This window comes from Thermobia domestica, chromosome 9 (assembly GCF_964235325.1).
Source record: "Thermobia domestica chromosome 9, izTheDome1.hap1.1, whole genome shotgun sequence".
NCBI lineage: Eukaryota > Metazoa > Arthropoda > Insecta > Zygentoma > Lepismatidae > Thermobia > Thermobia domestica.
The window spans coordinates 209,813,444-209,836,148 of NC_137462.1; the positions used below are offsets into that span (position 1 = coordinate 209,813,444).

Consider the following 22,705-nt stretch of genomic DNA (forward strand, 5'->3'; position numbering starts at 1 on the left):
CACCTACAAGGGAAAGAGGAGGTAAGTCAGTGGAAAACAGGGCAATTGTGTAAAGTTAATTAAAAAAAAAAAAAAAAAAAAAAAAAAAAAAAAAAAAAAAAAAAAAAAAAAGACGCCTCCTTTTCCACCTGTAGTCTTCACTTGAAAGACGAGATTTTTGAAATTTTTCAACTTTCAATTCCATGCGTTTCATACCAAATTCAACTTTTCTAAAAACTTTAATGTAAACCTATTATTAACCACGTTCATTATTATAATCTTGATTAGAATATTTTATATATATATATATCGCTCCATTTGTAGGCATACACGTGCATTTGACGTCAAATGTGACCCTTGCTCCTGTACCAGCAAGTGAAAACATAAATGGGCGCTTATTCTTGCTACTAACATGTCCAACCCCGAGCAGCAAAGGGGGTGCCATCGAGGACGCTGTATTGATCCTTCCAACGCCCACGCATCCACGTGGCAACAGCAACCCTGTAAATGGCCGAGTTCTACACGTGTACCTACCTAGATACCTTTTAATTCTGTACAATCCCGTTTTTATGTTAGCAATATTTTTATCTTTTACTCTCCCCTTCCTGTTCTTCACTGTCCCTTCTTTCATATACATAATGGTATGATGTTCATTATGGTGCCAGCTTCCTCAAACCCAGAAAGGATAAATTCATTGTTAATGCATTTATGAATGAGATACCTACAGTGAATGATCCAACATCTAACAATGAATGAAAATAACCTGAACAGGCATTGCAATGTACTAAAAACATAACGGCACGTCCTGCTACAGTTTCTATCAAACATTAATATTTGTTTTCAATGTTCCTGATGTTAAACTAGTGAAAAATATCTGAAAACAATATATATTATTTTCCAAACTTACATATTTCTTAGAATAATCAATAATTGAACAAAAACCTCATCAGCATTATAACACTTTCGCTATGAGCAAAATTAATGTTGAATGCTGAAGACTGTAATATCACAATGAAGGTACCCTCAGATATACATATGTTAAGTTTTGGGAATTTTATTTTTGACTTCAATAACGTATTGTATGTTATAGCTTTTCAACACGGATTCCGTTTAAAATATACAGTTCTCGGATTTTTTTTTTTTTTTTAAATGACCTGAAAATCTTTTCTGAGTCTTACATATTTCTATGACGTAGTTCGGATCACACCATTGAGGCAGGTCTTTCTGACATTTGTTTCTCTTGAAGGCCAGTTTTGGTCCTGTATTATCATGCTGCAACCAAAACAGATATTCAGAAGTTAATTTGGGGGGCCATCCACCCGGTTGACACCAAAATGGTCTCAATCGTTTGTTTGTGGACAAAAGAAAGTATTGGCATATCAAATTTAGGCACCAGTCCCCGACCAATGCCGACTGGCGTCAAAATAATTTCAATTGTTAATGAATGCTTGTGGACAAAAGTTTGAGATATTGGCGTATCTATTTTAGGCACTAGCCTCTCAACACCAGTTGGCTCCGAAATGTTCTCAATCGTTCGTCCATGCAAAAATTTCGTTTGTGTACAAGAGGCGGTATGACATTTTAGCGTATCTCTTTTGGGTGCCAGCTTCCTCAAACCCAACGATTGGTGCCAAAATGCTTTCAGTTAGATCTTCGGAACTTGTGTGTAGCCTAGAAGGACTTGGACGTTTGAAGTCAAACTTGCAGGGTTCATAGCTCTTAGGCCTACGATTAAAAATAAACTTATCTGTTTATACACAAAGGGGAGAGAGTGCCATATTCCATAAAATTGGTCACAACGGAACAAAACTTACAGAATTTGTTCTCGACAAAGCTCTGAAAACAAAATTTTCGTTTTCTTTTTGCTGAGAACTGAGAGGGCATATACCCACGATTAGAACCAAACTTGCAAAATCCATACCTCCTCGGCCTACAACGTAAAGTAATAATCATACACTCACCTATTTACATATAGACAAGGGTTGAGACATACCCCATGAAATCTGTCCAAATGGAACAAAACTTGCAGAACTTACACTCAATAACGCTCTAAAAAATAAAACAATTTATCTTTCCCTATTTAGTGGGAACCGGTAGAGCGTATTCCTGCAGCATGTAATGTCATGATAGTTTCATTTGGACAAATTTTATGGATTATGTTTTATATATATATATATATATATATATATATATATATATATATATATATATATATATATATATATATATCTTATATATAAAAGAGAACGCACAAATCCTTTGTTCCCTCATCACGCTAATACGGCTGAACCAATTTCTTTTATTTTTGGGGGGTTATTAGGATTTGGACCCTAGATGGTTTTTATCATATCACTTTAATTTTTAATTACCAGTGTCTTGAGATAATTGACCATTCAAGTGTCCATAACGTACAAATCCTTTGTTAGTTCATCATAGGTAAAAATAAACGTATTTATATGCAACCCGCATGACCGTGTCACTCGGCGGGTTAACATAAATGACAGGCGATATAATGTTAACATTTACTGCAATCTACTATGGTTTTTATCATATCACTTGAAAGCGAAAAAGTAAAAATTATCTAAGTAACAAAGTTTATTGCGTTCCGGGGTGACCGCAGCGAAGCGGGGCGGGTTAACATAAATGACAGGCGATATAATGTTAACATTTACTGCAATCTTCTATGGTTTTTATCATATCACTTGAAAGCGAAAAAGTAAAAATTATCTAAGTAACAAAGTTTATTGCGTTCCGGGGTGACCGCAGCGAAGCGGGGTGAACGCTGCTAGTATATATATATATATATATATATATATATATATATATATATATATATAATAGTATATTTTTAACTGTAGGCCAAAGAGCTATGGGTCTAGAAAGTTGGCACTAATCATCCAGGTCCTCCTAGCAAGACTCAAGAGCAGAACCATTGCATTACATGCGGAATATGCAATCTCTGCTCCAACCAAATAAGGAAGACAAATTTAAAAAATATTTTACAGTATTTTTATGTGCGACTGGGAGAGGAAATTATGCATGTTTTGTTCTATTATTACCTTTTTTTTGGGAACATATCTCCTTACCTTTTTATTTGTAAATAGATAAATTTATTATTATTACTATTTTGTTTCTAACTGTAGGTTCCAATCACCCCAAGGCTAGACCCAAAGCCGAAGCCTAACGGAAATCATTTTAGCGCCATTCGGGATGCTGGCGCTTAAGAGAGGTGGTGGTTGTAAATGCAATAAAAAGAGCATTTATCAACGTTTAAAGATTAGCAGGTAATAATACACTCCCATTATAAACATGGTTTAACTGGCGATCTTGCAATTTAATACATTATAATCGTACTCCATTTTCTATATAACATCACCTAATACATAGTCCATTTACAATACTTAATTTCTTCTTGTAGATTACATAAGAAATACTGAACGTCAAAAAGTTATACTCTCAACATGTATCTCATTACATAATTTATGGTTTTGGTGTAAACTATTTATGCAATACTACTTACCTAGAAAACTGTTTGAACTATTTATGTGGTAATTCGGTTATCTTTTATTAAAGAAATTATTTCAGTACTAAAAAGGCAGCTTACCTTTTACATGAATTAATTTTTCATTGGACGCTTTTGTCTAATATTCTGTTAATTATATACTATTACTTCTGCTAATATCACTTATATTTGTAGAAGTTCAAAAGTTTAGTCAGTGTCTTTGCATCTCATATATACTCCGACAAATCGCTTTGCTAAGATCAGTTGTTAGTAACTGCGCTGTGTACCATTTTTATACTCATTTGGGTATGAACATTCAGAATGCTCATACGTATCTTTTGTGGGAAGTGTTTCATATGAACGAAGACAACAGAACAGGTTCGTTAGGTCATTTCAGGTAGAATCGATAGTGTGACTGATCTGTTTATATTTTAAACAATATCAAACAAAAATAAATCGAGTTTAAGTTGCGCTAAGTATAACACTTACATATTGAGCAAAACACGAAACTACTCTAATTTTTTACTCAACAGAACGGATAAAAAAGAATTATCACCATATAAATTAAATCTGCTAAAGAAAACTAAAAAACGCAGAGTCTTTTTAAAATTACTTTCAGAAATCACTAAACATTTTATGTTAAACTACTTCCCTAACATGATGTGCGCACTTCAAAATTAGAAATCTGCCAGAATGAACTTTAGATCTTTCTATTCGGATTAAGGTATTACAAATAAGACTCCACTACCGTTTGTGAAAATTCAACACCAAGAAGACGACACGCCAAAGAAATGAAATTTATACCAGAAGTACTTACATGACAATACAAAAAAATATTAGGATTACAGACTTCTACATGCTCTCTGAGAATTCAATCTGTGCTGCAATGACAGCCTCTACACCTCGTGACATAAAATCAAGTCGTCCTGGATATGCTTCTAAAAAAGCACCCTCTATGCGGTTCGTATGCAAGGTCCACAAAGCATGAACAATAGCTGCTGGAGGACAGTGATTATTAAATCGCCGACTAACCATATCTCAGACATATTTGATGGACAATGTGTCACGCGAACTAGTAGGCCGAGCAAGCAGTGGTACCCCGTTCTTCGAAAAGATTTGCACATTCCCCGTCACAGTAACAGAGCAGTATCTTAGGTTCTAAAAGCTCCCTGATGTAGCGTTTGCTACTCAAATTACCCGCAATACCTAGCAGTCGTTATCACACGTTGTAGAAATTGAGTTCTTTGGTTTTTGTTTATTATGCCCAACAATGCAGACTGCCAGATTGCACTCACCACGGTAGCGTAGCGTCTAGAACGTATGCTGCTGTCACTGCATCGTTGAAGGAGGATTCGTCCAAAAACTACATTTTCCTACTCAGAACGCGCGCCCCGGTTAAAGTAAGGCCGCGCTAAGAAGAGCTCTGACAACTCTCACATGCGATCAAGCGCGGTTGCCGCATTTATCTTCTGTAATAATACAATATAACAAAGGGCACATTTTGTGGGAAAAGTATCATCTATGTATTACAACAAAACTATTATTTAACATTATGCCTGATGAAAGTATTAGTCAAAACAAACAAACAAATTAGTATTGCGTTAAGATAGTTTACAAAATCGTAAAGAAAACAACCGTTACTTCTAAACACATAGAAGTGCAGAGTCGTTTTGACGTATGATTAGCGTTATAGTAAATGCCTGACTACTGCATGGAAACATGTTAATCGAACTCTTTAGTATGCCATCAAGCTTTTTTGTGGTTATACGGTAAGCGTACGCCTTTGGCATGGGAGACCCCGGTTCGATTCCCGGCGGGAGCTCATGTGGTTCGGATTCCACGTTAATCAGTAGGTCCACGTATCATATAGCCTCGCTGCTGAAAGAGAGGTTAAAATCAACTTAACTCTTTAATATGACACTAAACACGCGTCAAAACGACTCTGCGTAAGACCCATAATGCTATATCTTTTTTAAAAAAATGAAAACTACTTACGTTAGTGAATGGCTTTCAATTGCAGGCAATTTAATTCCGTTTACTGTTGAGTTGAGTTGATTTTGGGTTTAACGTCCCGTTCAGCAGCAAGGCTATATGAGACGTGGACCTACTGATTAACGTGGAATCCGAACCACATGAGCTCCCGCCGGGAATCGAACCCGGGCCTCCCACGCCAAAGGCGCGTATGCTAACCACTTAGCCACGGAGGAGCTCACCCGTTTACTGTTGAAATCCTACGCTTTTTTCCTAGGGTAGATAAAGTTTCCGTCGGTTTAGCGTGGTCTTTCGGGCACTTCTTTTTCGTGATTCTTTTCACAGTTGTAGGGCCAATGTATAAAGCTGAATCTACTCTTTCAATCACTTTATTCAATGACAATAAAGGACCGTCGTTACGTTCTTTTTCGAAATATTCCCTAAGATTAAACACAAATTCCCGTGCCTGACTTTCAAGGGCACCCCCTTTCCGCACTTCAGGCACTGTGTTTATAAACACATACTAAATTTATATTTTAGGTCTATGTGAATAATACGAATACAAATTATGTTCTACTGATGAATGAAAATAATGCTTACATCACAATATTCACACCAATGCACTAAGATGATAGCACAAAAAATCAAAACAACCCGACAACACAAAAACTTTCACATTAATGAGTAGATATAAATGCGACAACACTGTTCTGTTACCATGGAAACAACCTAGTGTTTCCAAATGTATTTTGTGGGTCTAAACCTATCCTCCCCTTCACATATTGGTGAAAAAAAAGTCTTCTACGAGAAGACAAACATAGCTGGATCATGTTAGTTACTTTCCAACTACTCAATTTCTAAATCAGTCCTTATGAAAAGCTCATTATAACGGTCTCTGTAATATATAGACTATGTACATTTTTTCCGATGTCAAAAAATTTCCTACAAAGACCATTAGAAATTCTACTAATTTCAGCCTGACATTCCAAATCACGGTTCATTGCCCCTGAACTTTAGAAGAGCCGTACAGACTTACTACCTTCTTCGCTTTCAATTCCACGAAAACTTATTCCCTGCGGCGACAGGGAGGTGGACCGGTTGTTGTTCCATGTAACCCCACTTCTATTTACGTAACAAACTTGTCAAAAAGACAGAGTTGTGTCAATAAGTGAAAAAAGAAAAACTAAATCATTATTGTGGCAATAACGTTAGGCCTAGTGGAACTATGTTGTGCTGGAATGCTGAGGAGTAAAGTGAAGTACGATTATTGTTTAAATATCTAGTTTGTAAATATTTCAACTTCGATTCCTTCATCGTTCTGTCAAGTGGTCGTTTTGATTCTTCTTGCTATGACAGTTCGCAACATTGTCGTCAACTTACACAATGTTAGATCTGTAAGAGCTCAGGTTATGATGGCCTTAGAATGGTGATAGCACGTTCACGTGTCCATTAAAGTCTGAGTCGTTTGTGATTGTTGGTCAATGGTAGCCAACACAATGGCATAAGCAGGGTTGGAAAAAATACAGTTTTTATTTTTTGAAAAAGAACAAAACGTGTGTTTAAAACATACATATATATATATATATATATATATATATATATATATATATATATATATATATATACAGAGAGTGTGTAAATGGATAGGTAGGTAAATAGATGTAATTCTCATAGGAAACAAACCGTACAAGGTAGACAAACTTTTTTTTTTTTTTTTTTTTTTTACTGGATACCGCAAACTTGTGACAAGAAGAGACCTATACAGCATTCTAATGCAAGGTGGTGTGACGAAATTAGGTACTACTGCAAATATCTAGAAAACAAATTACCCAACATAGATGGTTGTCAAACAGTATTGGGAAGACTTTAATCCAGCAATGGATCGGCAAGTGTTGATAATATGTATGCGTTTCAAATATTCGTAGACCTAATAACCCTCATCACTACACTCATGTAATCCCCGTTTTCATTTTTGATATCTGAGCATTTGAGATTAAGAAATAAATCGCTTACACTTTGTTTCTCGGAATCATATGTTTAACCCTTTAGCTGTGAGAATTTCTAAAAACAAAAATAGTTAAACTAAAATTTACTGAGTATAACTGGGTAAAATTTACTGTTATGTCTGGTTATAACAAACGGTTCTGCGAACTCGGAATATTTAACAATCGGTTCTAGCAAATCGATCGGAATCGGCTGAATAGCACCACTGCTTGTAACCGACCTTTCATTTATTTTATCCCTGTTAAGACTACAATGTGTTGGGTACAGAATATTTCAGTATAGATTAGTAATTCTCAACTTTTTTCATATCACGACCCCCTTTTATTACATCCTCTTGCCAGTAATTATCACAGTACTTTCTTGGTTGTAATACGCTTTTTAGGTAGATTTTAAAATGACCTACTATGGAGATTTTACACAATCTATCAATATACATGGCGAAATAAAAGTCCTCACCACCCTTGTGTGTTGAGAACGGGTTAAGGGAGAATGATGAAACTTGAAAGTGGTCTGACACATCAAATGGTTATATCAAGCATCATGGCGGCCATCTTTGATTGCAATTCGAAATTTCAATTGAAAAAGGAGTCATTTTACATCTTTTTAAGGTTTGAATTTTACCAGAAAGACGCTTGTGCGGTTATTTTAGCTGTAAGACAAGTCATTTCAAACTTACTGTTTCTGAAAGTTTCCTAGTTTCGTTGCAAAATCTGATTACTATTTCAGAACATTGATGCTAATAAAATTATTTTAAAATAATAAATTTTCGAAAAGTAATATTTGGAGCACACTTCGCGTTGTGTTAACTTTAGAATATATTCTGCAAGCCTATGTAATTGGTTTCTTTTTTCAAGACAATTTATTGAAGAAAAGTAATGTTTAGGGCGTTCAAAGCACAATGGATCCAAGTCCATTTTCAATAAGGTTCAGTTTTATTCAGGAAATGAATTCTATTTCAAAACATAAACAACTTCGGAACAACTTATTATTTTTTTACAGTCTCTGTTTTGAAGTAGCTAATTCCCTTTATTAAATAAGTATAAAATGTGGGAAGTCTGAAGAGTAGACCCTACTGGTTTACCTCTAAATAGCTATTACCAAATAGAATATAGGAAATTTAGATAACCAATTTCTTTATTATTTTCCACTCCTTTTTTTTTTTAATTTTTGTTCTTTCTTTCTTTCTTTCTCTCTCTCTCTCTCTCACACACACACTTTGATGGTATATTTTTTAATCTATTAATGCATTTAAATTTTAATACATTCTGGAAATTAATTTAAGCGTAATTTTCAAAGTTTGATACACTGTGAACATAAGCATATGGAAAAAATCCTGATTATTATTACTTCCTTTTATTTTCATCAGAATTGTGTGCAGATCACTTTTCCCGGTCCCACTCAATAAGCAATGATTGAGTAGAATATTTGTTGACAAGTCAAAGTAGAATTATTATTATTTTGAAACGAAACCAGCACAATCAAACACTCTTTGCAAAGCTCCCAGGAGAGTGACTCATTTGGCATTTTCTTGATTGTGGTCTTAACAACAGGGATGTGACTTCATGCAGATTTTTTCTCTCACTTCCAAAACTATCCCAAATCCCCCATATTTTAGAAGAATTTATGGAATGACAATTGAAAACAAAGACCAAAGTTATGTATCCAAGTTTTCCCTCTCCCCTTTGTACCGGGATCGACCCCCTGATAGAGTTCTGCAGTTTAGCTACTACAGTGAGTGGATGAAAAGGTTGTGTATTATTGCATTCTTACCTTTCTAGTTTTGCTTAGATTTTTAGAGATGGCAAGAATTTTTCCATTCGATATTTTAACCCTTATTGAACTTGCGGAATGTAGCCCTTGCATATGGGATAAGACAGACTATTTCAAGGACAGAATTGAAAAGCAAAAAGCACGGCGAGAAGTTTATGCAAGCCTTGCCCAGGATTTTGACTTCATGGACAAAAATAAATTAGAAAGGACAGTTATGTATGCAACAGCGCAAATCTGTCTTCAACATTGGGCGCGGGGGGGTGGGGCAGACGGGTAAGATCGTTCCCATATTATTATATATATATATATGTGTGTGTGTGTGTGTGTATAGCGATGTTCAAAATATTTCTATACTCGAGAAACAACGCTGTGGAGAATTAGGGGAGCAGAGTTGTCTTCAACATTGGGAGGCGGGCAGATTTGAAGCTTATTCTAAGTGGACATTAATTTCATCTCACTTCCTTTCTAGCGACCGGACACAATCAAATTTCTTCCCCCAAAAACACATTTCAAATCGGATTATTGGGGGGACAATCCCCCCAGTTCCAAGATTGGAGGGGACATGTCCCCTTCATTTCCCCGGGATTTGCGCCAGTATATGTATGGAGCAATGTAAAACAAAATTACTAACTCGAATCTTATCATTTAATCTACTATGACATTAGTGTTAATTGCATGGAAAACAAATAATATACATACATATAATATGTAACAGTGTTTCAACAAAAATTAAAACTAATATAGTTTGCAATGTACCGCAGCATCAATTCTCATCGAAACGAAAATAATATTTTTACGACATCTATTTAAAACGGCACTGTTAAATCTAAACATGCTTAGGCATAGGCCTATTTTTTCATAGTTTTGTACCGTTCTCCACACCTTTTCAGAACAGTTTTTGTAGTCCTTGTTTTAAAAAAATAATTTTCCCGATTATTATTACTTTTATTTGTTTTCATATATGGAGAAGACTTTTAGAAACAGTGCAGAATATATTTTGTGTGTCGCTTACTTCGCTCATCACCGGCAACGATATTGTCGGGGCTTCCAACGATATTGTCGGCGACGTGTGCGATGTACGCCGACACCGACACTGATATTATCGGGGCTTCCTCTGATTTTGTCGGTATCGTGTGCAAACACGCTAAGGCAGTTTTACAAATCTTTTGAAAAACAAAGTCCAACAGAACAAGTTTGACGTCCTTACCAGGTTACCAACCGTCCCGATTCTGTCGGGACTGTACAGATTTCTGACTTATTTGTCACGCGTCCCGACCGGACATTCGTCGGGACGCGTACTGTCCCGTTTTATTGATTTTCAATGCTAATTAATATTTTACTGGGCCATTTTTACAAAGAAATAACGTTCTTTTACATGCAGTTTTATGTACAGAATCACTTGTAACAAATGTGTTTTAATTTGACTTATAAAAAAATAGCAGCTCGTCTTTAATTTATAGTTATTCCCTAATTGTTTTGAGTTGATAATCCAGCCGATTATTATGATAGTATATTCCATGCAGCACTAAAACATTGCTTTTGCAACCTCTTTTAAACGTTGTTTATGTTAAATAAATTACAATTACTTTGATTTGAATTTTTTGCATGATAATAGCCAAAGAATAAGACTTGATTTCAGTAATAATTTTTGTCAGTAATTCCTTAACAATGTTATGCACTCATTTGTGTTAAAAATAATCTATACATTTTTCTCTCTAAACTTTGTTTATATTAAATAAATTCCAGTTGTTTTGGTTTGAATTTGTTGCATATATTGCTTATACTTAGTGATGAGCAGTGGGGGGAAAATTATAAAAAAGGTGCCGCATTCATTCAGGTTCATGTTATTCAGCTGATTATTTATATTGTTTCCAACGACTTGCCGTATGTGTAGTTTTCTCGGGGGGAGGGTAGCGCCTTTCAACAGCAATTGTTCCGTCCCGATGTTTCTTACGAGAAGTTGGCAGTCCTGGTTCTTACACTGAATAAATACGGAGGAAATATAGATGATCAAAACTGGAACGTTGCTGAGCCCAAATTCCAGAATTTTAAGCAGGCCCGAAACTCGAAAGTAGATCTACCTTTGAAATCCTAGGCCTAAAAATAAACAAGAGAGCAATTTAGGCCTATAGTTCCTTACGGTCAATGGAAATGGTGATGAAAGTCCGTATTTATTCGGTATAAAGACTTCAAATTTTTCTGTGGATTTTGCTCAGCAAAGGGTTTCTAAACCTGCATTACTGCTTCCAACATCTGAAACTGAGGCTAGGGGGCGGATGGCCTCTAAACGGACGTCCCTCTCTAGCGGCAATCATATAAAACTCTAGATTGCACCTTGTCATGTAGTTTTTCTTTCTTTCATTTCGGATTCTTTCTTTCTCTAGAAATGTATATATGAAGACTGAGAACCAACACTGTATCAACGAATGCCTGCGATATTTCAGAAGCACAATTTAAGCAAAGAACCCTTTGTTTGTTTTCTGAATACAACACAAAAACTTGTTTCCATGATAATTCTTTTATTTATTTTTTAATACCAGTTCTAAATGAAGTCCAACCTTTGACCACGACACTTTCTCGCAAGTTAACTGGTAAGGATCTAAACAGTACAATAAACGTTAAAAACAAGGGGAAAAAGAGACAAAAGAAATTGAAGATCACCACGTTGACCTGCTGTAGCCACGAGAAATCAAAACATTCACATGGGAAGAAAATAGTCTTTTGAATGAGAAGCACTTTTTGACCATTTTCTTTCTCTGGCAGGTTTTTTTTTTTTTTTTTTGTTTGTTTTTACAGAAATGAAATAAAATAAAAATATGTTTAAAATAAGTGTTAAAAATACACGTGTTTAAAACAAAATGTTTAAAACGTATATAAAATTTGTTTAAAACAAAGTCAATTGTTTAAAACAAGTTTTAATCATTTGTTTTAAACAAAACAACCCTGGGCAGGAGGAAACTCCCTCGTGGGCATATGCTAAGTGTACGTACCTTTGGCGCGATAGTTGGGTTTGATTCCCGATGGGAGATCATGTTCGGATTTCACGTTAAGCTGTACAGGCCAAGTCTCATACAGTCTTGCTGCTGAAAGAGATGCTACACTCAAATAAGAAAACAATGACATGCGTGCAACTAATTCAGACCGCAACGAACAGCGTAGAGGCAACATTGTGGACGAAAGTGTACAGTCTGTTACGATCATGCGGACAAGATGACAGTCATCTCGTGCTGTGATAGCTTGCGTAGTCCAGTTTCCCCCTCGTCGCTGCGTACGACCCTCCTCCTCTATCCACACACGCACCAATGTCGTACCAACATGCCATGTAAAGCCATAATATCACGGTATGACACACCCAATTGCCGGAGACCGATCATTCTATCCCTTTCGAATTTAATATGCTGATATTGCGCATCCTTTGACGTCGACGAAGCATACTGACATTTGCTTTCATGTTTCCACTTCCTTCGATGGGTATTCATTGTCTGAGCGTAACCTAACATTACGCCAAGCGAGTGTGAAACGCTAGCACACGAGGGTGCTGCAACAGTAGTATATACATAAAGAAACATTCACATAAATAATGAACGAACTTTTCCAAATAGATGCAAGTTAATAATAAAATAAATTTAAATTAAATTTCCACTCAACGTGTTATTATTACAACGGTATTTTGCCCCAGAAGCTGATAAATAAGTACACGAGTAGGCTGTTAAAATAAGAACACGAACGGCATTACTGGTTTTAAGATGAAATAGGCAACACTTAATTCATTATCTCTACACTGCTGTTTGTAAAAATCCCAACAAGACTCACTAGTTCGAGTGAAAATTACACTATGGATTCGTTCATGACGACACACAATTATTGAGGGTCGCCAGCGTTCTGGTGCAACGAGTCCCTGGTTCGAACCCAAGCCATGAGCCAATTTTGCGATAGACATAAAAGTGAAAGATTTTATTCTACACAAAGTTATTACAATTTCGCGTCTGTGACTGATAAATTAATAAAGCATTAACACTTCACGTGGTGAGGTAAGGTTCTATGCGTCATGCCATCGAGTCAAACAAGTATTGGATGTGTTGCTGAGAACCAGTTTCCTGCACGATTCGAATGCTGATATTACCTTCTAAAAAACCATGAAGTACAAGGCGCCAAGAAATTACATTCCACGAAAGTTCGAGGGGTCAAATACATATATTTATCAATATAATAGAAACACCTCGAGTTGGAATTACGTTAGATGCCTGGGTTGGCAACAGTCAGAAAGTGAACGCAGAGCCAGACTCTTGGTGATGGTGTCTCAGGACAAACTCAGTAGAGGAAGGATGGCCAAATCGAATAATCCGAGCAAAGAGAATAATGTTAATGATTCATGAATTACGTACACTTAGCACGCCAAGCTAGAAGTATGTGAAGAGCAAGGAAGGTGACTTTCATTTGTCAGCGCAAACGTTGTTCTGCTTGTGGCATGGAATACGGTGTGAAAACGGAAAAAGGCATGTTCAAATAATAATAATAATAATAATAATAATAGTAATAATAATAATAATAATAATAATAATGTGCTTTTAATTTACATTTCAATATTTTTTTGTTTGTCTTGAGTTACAATGATATATGTATGAACTTGTAATCCCTCCGGTCTTGAATACTATGCTATTAACAGAGTCCCATAGTCGTTTGAACAAAAATGGACTTACCCGGACAAAGCGGATAGATACCCACTTTGCCCGGATATTTCAACACTTCTTGTGGGACTGAATTTGACAAAACTAATACGATAAAGCGGAAAATAAATTACTTAAAACTGACGAAAATAAAAGTTTCTTTGAAAGTTATACGCTTTCTACAAAGAAAGAAGGCTTTAAGTACCAGATATCAGAAAAAACATGAATGAAACAGGTATTTTCACAACCGCAAATAAATCACCTAAGGTTCTTTCTATAAAAGGCAAGAAACAAGAAGGTATTGCATCCAACGGTGAACGTGGTCAATTAACGACAGTAGTTTCCTCTTGTAGTGCATGGAGTTCGTTCATTTCTTTTCTATTTTCTTTCTTTCTTTTTCTTTTTTTTTTATTTGTCAAGACGATGCAGGTTAGGCTTTTGGATGGTGTTACACCTGATTCACATGAGATGTGTACGGGAAGTTGGATTAGCAGCAGTGCATTCAAAGATTGGTTAAAATATTTTGTCAAAAAAGTACGGCTAACAAATGACAAAAAATGCGCTTCTTCTGGACAATCTAGAGGCTCACAAATGTTATCCAGCCTTTCAACACGCCTCTGAAAATAATCAGGGTGTCTACTAAAATTCCATTCGTGACTTTTTCGTGACTTGCCTTTACCAAATCATAAAATTTCCTAACATTTTAAAGAGCGAACTTGGGTACGAATTAGGCTGAATTTTCATCCATGCGATAGAAACGTATTTTGATTGCGATTTGCTAACGTCTAAAGCCAACTATAGACATTTTTGGTGGTGGATTTTGACGTTTTATAGAACAAAATTTTCCAATCTGTACTTACATTTGTACAATTTAAAAAAAAAAAAAAAATCGTGACCCAAAAGCTAAATTTCGTGACTTTTTCGTGACTTTCATGACCGTTTTCTGATTTCGTGACTTTCGTGACCGATAGACACTCTGATAATGTAATTTAAGTACTTTCCTCCTCATACGAGGAAATATCAAAAAGTTCGTGCTATCGCCTAGAAGGTGACAAACCAACCACCTCGAACATGCTTTTTATAGTTAGGACCTTGTATGTTAACCATGCAAATTCCGGATTCGTTAAAACATTTTTTTTTGTTTGTTTGTTTGTTTGCAAGGAAATCAGTGAAAGTGCGATGACTGACAAACTTGGGGCACGGAGCGTCATTAAGTTCCTCTATTTTCACGGGAAATCTGCAAAGTAGATCCACAAAGAGGTGAAACAAATCTATGGAGATGAAAGACCATCCTATGAGATGATATCGAAGTGGAAACGGCAACTGGGCACATGACTACCGCGGACGCCTCTAGCTCTGGAAGATCATCTTTCACTGACGATGACGCCTTGACGGAGAAAGTTAAGATCATAATGAAAGACAGGAGGATAACTACTGAAAGTGTTATGTGTGCAATGGGTACGAGTTATGGGTCTGCCTGGAACATCATTCACAATCACTGCATCTTCAGAAAGTGTCAGTACAGTGGGTACCACTACTCTCACCTTTCCACAAGAGAAATCGCAAGGAAGCTGCAAGAGAAATATTGCATCGCTGGGACGTGAAGAGGATTTTTTCGGCAGACTAGCGACTGATTTCGAATAACGAACAAAGTAACAAGGGATTGCATTTTTTTTAAAGCATTTATTTTGAAAAACTGCTTAGATAAATACCTCGTCAAACTGGATAGATGGTTTTCAATAGACATGAAGATCACAATGGCCTTTCCAGCAATTTGGTATCTCAAACCATTCCTGAGATATAGTAAAAACTATTAAAGTTTGGAGCATTGCTTAAAATTATGTAATTTTGAGAACTTATTGTAATTACACTTATTAAAAAGCATTGTTGTAATGATACAGAAGCAAAGTAAACCTTTTTTTTTTTTTTTTTTTTAAGTTTTCATAAATATGCCATTTTACACAATATATAAAATTTTATCAATTTTTACATATCTCTAGAATGGTTTGAAACAGGGTGGAAAAAAATCATGATTTTTTTTAAAAAAAAATCATGATTTTTTTTTAAAAAAATCATTTTTGTTGATTTTTTTGATTTAAATCAAATCTTTCTCCTCGTATAATACATGTCGCGAACTGAAGAAAAAGCGTTAGGAATTAGTATTAAATGCTAATTATGTCATTTAAGTATTGGGATTAAATTTTGAATCATCCCCACTCGTTAACCTATATCAATCCCAAACCTATGTTTCTATCCCTTTTAAATTAGGCTCTTTTTAAAGGTAAATTATAGACTTTCACTCAAGCAGCTACAGCATCATCCCTATTAATCCTAGGATCATGGTACATACATCACTCTTTTTAGAATAGCTTTTGAAACGGTAACATTCACATTTCCTTATCATGTCCCTGAAGCGGGAATTTTTAGAGTAATCAGCAATTTTGTTTACTTTTTTAAAAAAGATTTTGATCCCCTCTGGATTCCCCTGTGTTAACGCACAGATCTCAAAATCAACTGGGAAATACTAAGGGGTGTACTAAATGTATGTACAGAATTTCAAGCTTCTATCTTGAGTAGTAAGGGTGACGAAACTATTTAACAATGAGCTAAGAACATTCCCACAATGCCCCAGATGACCCGGATGGAATATAAAAATTTCCTCAGACATCCCTATTTATCCTAGGATCATGGTTTGTACATTATTCTCTTCAGAATAAAACAAATTTTCAAACGGTACCCTTCAAATGTCTCCATCATGTATCTGGGGCGAGTAAATAATGAAAAAAGGAATTTTCTGTTTAATATATATATGTAGTATATATATATATTTTAAACTTTTACCTCTATGGACTCTCCCCCTGTTTTAAGGCAGAGATCTGAAACAAATCTGAAAAATACTGAGGGGTACACTGAGTAAATGTGCAAAATTTCAATCTTGTAAGTGCAAAGGTAAGCCCGCGAAAATTAATATTTCCCAAATACCCCAGACTGCCGTATAAAACAGGATCTCAGGTAACAGTTTCCTGAGACATCCCTATTTATCCTAGGAGCATAGTACGTACATCATTTTCTTCAGAATAGAACATCCTTTCACACGGTACCATTCATATGTATCCATCTGAGGAGGAAAAATCACGATAAAAGCTACTTTTTTGTTAAAAATATCCTTTTTTAAAACATTTTTGCCCCTCTGGACCCCGCTTTTTTCCATGCAGAGATGTTCTTTTCCACGCAGAGATCTGAAAATTATTAAGAGGTGCACTGAACGAGTGTGCAAAATTTGTCTTCTGAATGCAAAATGTAACCCGCCAAATAATAATAATAATAATACGCATAACAAAAAAAAAATATCTTTTTAAATTTATGACGTCATCATAGACTATGCCTCAACGCAGAAAGGCGTGAAAGCATATGTAATGTGTTCTAAAATGCCTCCAGTCTTGAAGAAAACTAAGTATAAAGCCTCATTGGTACTTTTTCAATCGAATAATGAAGATTCTACCCTGTCACCTACAAATACGTGATATAATTTAAAAGGTTAAGCATTAAGCAAAAAGTACAGCAACGTTTATAAAAATGACACCTTTTTTCACAAAGTTACTGATATTTGGCAGAGATCTATTTTTAAAACTCAGAACTAGCTTGCGGCATGAAATACATAAATTTCGCCTAGTTATAAAATTAAAAAAAAAAAAAAAAAAAAAAAATGAGATGGGGATAGAACCCCTCAAAATACGCTCTATTATCTGGGAATAAACAAACAGGCACGCACAAAAAAGAATTTTCGTCCGAAATGTCGATGGTGATTTCCCCGTTGGAATAGTTAACGATTTTAAAACCCAAACTCAATGTTACGAAAAGAAGAAAGGAGGATTGCTCCCTTACCTGTTCAAAACGGGATTTTCCCTATCATCCTCTGCATGACACTTGTTTCCATACTATAGTGTACATTTGAGTCTCATTGTATTATGATTATTAACTTCCATAATCGAAATAACAGAACAGAAACGGGATTTTATACTTATTTTCACTTTAAATTTATTTCGGAATTCGATTTAAATCAACGATTTTTATTTAAAAAATCAAGTGATTTAAATCAGACTGATTTAAATCAATCCACCCTGGTTTGAAATGTCAAATTACTGTAAACGACAGTATGATATTTACGTCTACTGGTAGGAACCTAATTCAGTGTGATACTTATCCAAGCACTTAAATATATTTTTTAAAAATGTCCCTTGAAGAAAGCCAAATTTCCAATTCCTTCTAACTTCGTTTCTATTTTTCGAAATATGTCATATGACTATAATATTCGACATTGTAGTACTTTGGATGTGCATTACCCTGCCTGTCTCACTTGCGTACAATCTTTCAAAATATGTTTTGTAATACTGCAGTGTCCTTAGTTTGGAACACTTTGTATGTTTTAGTTTTATATGTTGATTTCAAATACGTAATAACGTGACGTTACAACTTGCCGAGAAGATATCACTTTGCTTCTTGAAAAAGTTGGAACTTAATGCGAAAAGTTCTGCAGTAATAAAAGACTTTCTTCTTCTTCTTCTAATTTTATTACAACTTACACAGACGTAGTTTTCACTCGACATTTGGTTTTGCTAATTATGTTAAACATCACGTGAAATTCACACTCAATGGTGCAAACTATCAATAACGCACGAGACAAAACATTTTAATGAAATACATTTCAGTTTTCAAAAACTGTTGTGATATGGGGAAAATTGTGCTTCATGCGATTTTTACAATCATTAATGAATATCAAATGTCATATAAAAATCACGTAGTGACATTTCTAAACATTTTCGTATTTATAATTCCTTTCCTATGACATTTAACACAAATATACATTTCCCAATTATACACATAGTATCAGTATTAAAAGTGTCCTGAAACATCATTATCAAATTATATTCTTACAAGAAGATAGTTATAGATATGCGACAATCATTTTGAACATGAGTGTACGCATATAAAGGTTCTGGAATAAAAGCATTAAGCATTATGCTATATTCTTTATTTCTGTAAATTATGGTTATAAAATTAGCAAATTTGGATATGTAAAGTGGTCAAAATCACAGATATGGTACCAATCATAGGTGAAAAATTCCATTACGCTTTTACTGCTTTTTATGCTTTATGGTTGCCCTAGTAATTATGGTTGCCCTAGTTGCAAACGTTAAGGGCTCCAGCCGCATGAACGGTTAACGGATATTAAGTACTTATGTACTTCTCCAATAGTGAAAAATTCAGATTTTTAAATGCTGAGGTTTGAGAAAATGGCGGCCAAACATGGCGTCTTAATGAAATTTTCAGCCTTTTATCATACTATAACGTTGAATGTAATAATCAGAAACGTAAGTCGTTTACAATTTCAAGAGACCTTATCGAGTAGATTTCGATGCTAGAAGCAGGTGATTGATATGATCGTGACGACAGAAACAAAAATGTTTGAAGTTAGCAAAATTTTCACCAAAGTTGGCAACATTGCGAGTGAATTGCGCGATTCCTATTAGACCAACAGACGAATTTTGCTAACTCCACCGAAATACACTACTTTATATTCTTCTTGCTATTGCGATTATGTTACTAAGTACACTCGTTTCTCTACAATGAAATTTTTAATTTGACACTAGCTGAACCTGCGCTCTCTACACAGCGCATCATTCGCATATGAGCATAACTCTCCTTATCATTCCTTACAACATCTGTACATGTCCCTTTACAGACACAAGTGAAAGACGTATTGATTAAAAAAAAAAAAAAAAAAAAAGCCAAGGGGTATCATAAAGGGGAGACTTTTTTCGATTATTTTTTCTCAATATCTAGCAACGTTTGCAAGATTTGAGACTGCTTCCAGCTGGAGTTTCTAATTCATGTATGACCAGTGTTTTCTTTCTTCTTGCATGCAGTATGTAATAAGCAAATACATTACATACACAATTAATTATAATATCAGTTATATATGGTGTTCATTGGGCAAAACACTCCCCCCACCCAAGAAAAAAAAATTCATCTTAGACTGGAGAAATGGTTATCCTTCCTTTTCCATTATTATTTGGCCATAAAACAAACGCCTGAGACATATAGAACCCCTGTATACAACAGTGTGGTGTTGGAATGTATAATGCTTAGCATGTGATGCTTTAGTTTATTTTTTAATTTCAACACTTCCAATGTACCCGTAAAAATGTAATAAAGAAATAGTGCCCATGTTTTTTAAATATTCAATTAGAACTGGATAATCTACATGAAATTTGCAATCGATCAGTGAAAACGTCATCTTTCTAGAGCCTGTAGTTTCCGAGATCACATTGTCGAAAGGATGGGCCACAAACATATAAACGTAGTTTAAAAGAGCTCCAAAGATGGCAGCACAATTCATTTGCATTTATTTCGGAGAAGGCTTATTAAAGGCAAAGGCCGTTGAACAATAATTTAAAAGGAGAAACTTTGTGAAAAATATTTCTCTAAGTAATTTATTTAAAGTACACTTTTTAAAAAATATTGGTCTTTGTTATAAACGTGAAATCACAAATAACCGTAAATCAAAGGTTTGAAAGCTGAGGTTATAGGTTAGAGCTCGGTCTCTCTTAATTGGTACTGTAGCATTTTAATATATAGATGCTTTTCAGTTTTTCGCGCATTCCAAGAGGAGGGCAGCCATTTTGGAAGGCAGTATCGAAAGAATTTTTTTTTTTTCAGCAAAAAAATTAGGTGTAATAATTTTGTATGTAGTTTCTCATAATTTTGTCCACGAGCTTTCACGTGGAAAATGGCCTGAACAAGGAGATGCGTTATCGCCATTATTATTTAACTTTGTTCTGGAATACGCTATAAGGAAAATCAAAGATAGCAACCAGGGCCTAGCGTTGAACGGTATTCACCAGGTTATGGCATATGCTGATGTAAATTTAATAGGGGATGATAGGAGAACAATAGAAAGAAATGCACAGAGTCCTTATTAAACGCTTGCAGGGACATGGGTTTAGAAGTAAATGTAGAGAAAACTAAATACATGCAAGTGCGTCGGGACCGTAATACAGCAAATTATGGATGCGTTAAAATATTAAATAATACTTTTGATAAAGTGGATAGTTTCAAATATCTAGGATCAACATTAACAGAGGAAAATCATATTCACGAAGAAATTAAATGTCGAATAAAAGCAGGGAATTCCTGTTACTATTCGGTTTAAAATCTCTTGTCGTCGCGAATTTTGTCGAGGAATTTGAAGCTTAAAATATACAAAACTATAATCATGCCTGTGGTTCTGTATGGTTGCGAAACATGGTCGCTTACTCTGAGAGAAGAACATAGACTGAAAGTATTTGAGAACAAGATCCTGAGACGAATATTCGGACCCAAGAGGAACGGGAATGGAGAATGGCGGAAAATTCATAACAAGGAACTACATAATTCATACGGTTTACCAAACATTGTCAAGTCTAGGAAGGAGGCTTAGGTGGGCAGGTCATGTAGCTAGAATGGAAGAAAGTAGAAATGTTTTCAAAGTCTTGACTGAAAGACCAATCGGAAAACGACGATTAGGAAGACCTAGGCACAGATGGGAGGACAATATTAAGATGGATCTCGCAGAGATTGGAATATAAAGTAGAAACTGGATGCAGTTAGCTAAGGATAGAAGTCAATGGAGAGCTTTTGTGAACGCGTCATTGAACCTCCGGGTTCCATAGGCCATAGAGTGAGTTAGTTTCTCATTTTAAACAATTAACTAAATCTGAGACAGTCGTGTGGACCACCTTGGAGGATCTGAAATGGAATCACTTTATCAACCTTGTGTATGAATCAAAGAGTACGCCAAACAATGCCCCTGCCGACATTTGCATGATGAAAAATTTCTGCGTTTTGTATCTATTTGTTTAAAAATTACAAAGTTGTACCAAGATAAATGGCCCACCTTGTATATAGACACAGGTTTTCTTAATTCGAAGTCCAAGGGGACAAGAAAAAAGTCCGAATTATCCACGAACATGCGTTGCTAAATACCTATGCAAACCAAACTAATGTACGTACATGGAAATAAGTAATATGCAATAGACTTACTATGACGGGATTATATTATTTATATGAAACAACATCGCAAACAAAAGATATTTATTCGTATATAAATTAAGCCGCACGTATATTACACACATTTTCTATGTTAATACAAAAACAACGGAAGGGCCAGGACCCTTATGACGGACCGCCTCTCTCTCTCTCTCATATATAGAGAGACAAAACAAAATACGAATTTTTTTCTTTGCCTGCCTGATCTGGACTATGCCCGAACTTCTTGTAAAATATTTATTTCTAACGATATATATTACTACTTCTCATATTAAATGCAAACTTCCATAAAACTTCTTGTTTTACAAAAAAAAAAAAAGAAATCTATTTCTATTCTGATATTGAAAGCCATCCACATTTCACTACTTCTTTATCCTAGTGAAATTATCAAGAAGTGTAGATGAATTTAAAAAAAAAAAAAGTTGAAACACATACTTACCGACTGATCCGATATCCTTCGACCGAAGATGAGATACTCATTTTTCGATTGGTCACGGTCACAGGGTATGGTGCGTTTACGGACAGACACGTTGGAGAGGCCCCCTCCCCCCATAGGGACCCAGCCCCCCGAGCTGTCATCGCGCATCATCACCTGTGCCCGTACTCGAACCAAACAGTTCCCACTGAAAAGAAAGAAAAAAATTAAATTACAAACATTATAAAGCTTATTTTCCTTACAATGAAAGCACCTTGTTTCAACTTACAACAAATGTACCAATTTCGG

The 22,705-nt window shown here is 35.3% G+C and overlaps 1 protein-coding gene across 7 annotated transcripts in view; it reads right to left on the reverse strand.

The window, feature by feature from the left end:
* Spred (Sprouty-related protein with EVH-1 domain) overlaps positions 1-22,705 on the reverse strand; it is a 300,286-nt gene that overhangs the window by 51,091 nt on the left and 226,490 nt on the right. For all 7 annotated transcript variants that reach the window (XM_081725821.1, XM_081725819.1, XM_081725825.1 and 4 more), the window contains one exon: positions 22,421-22,604. In XM_081725821.1, coding sequence (XP_081581947.1) covers positions 22,421-22,604 — 184 coding nt within the window. The remainder of the gene's footprint in view (positions 1-22,420; positions 22,605-22,705) is intronic.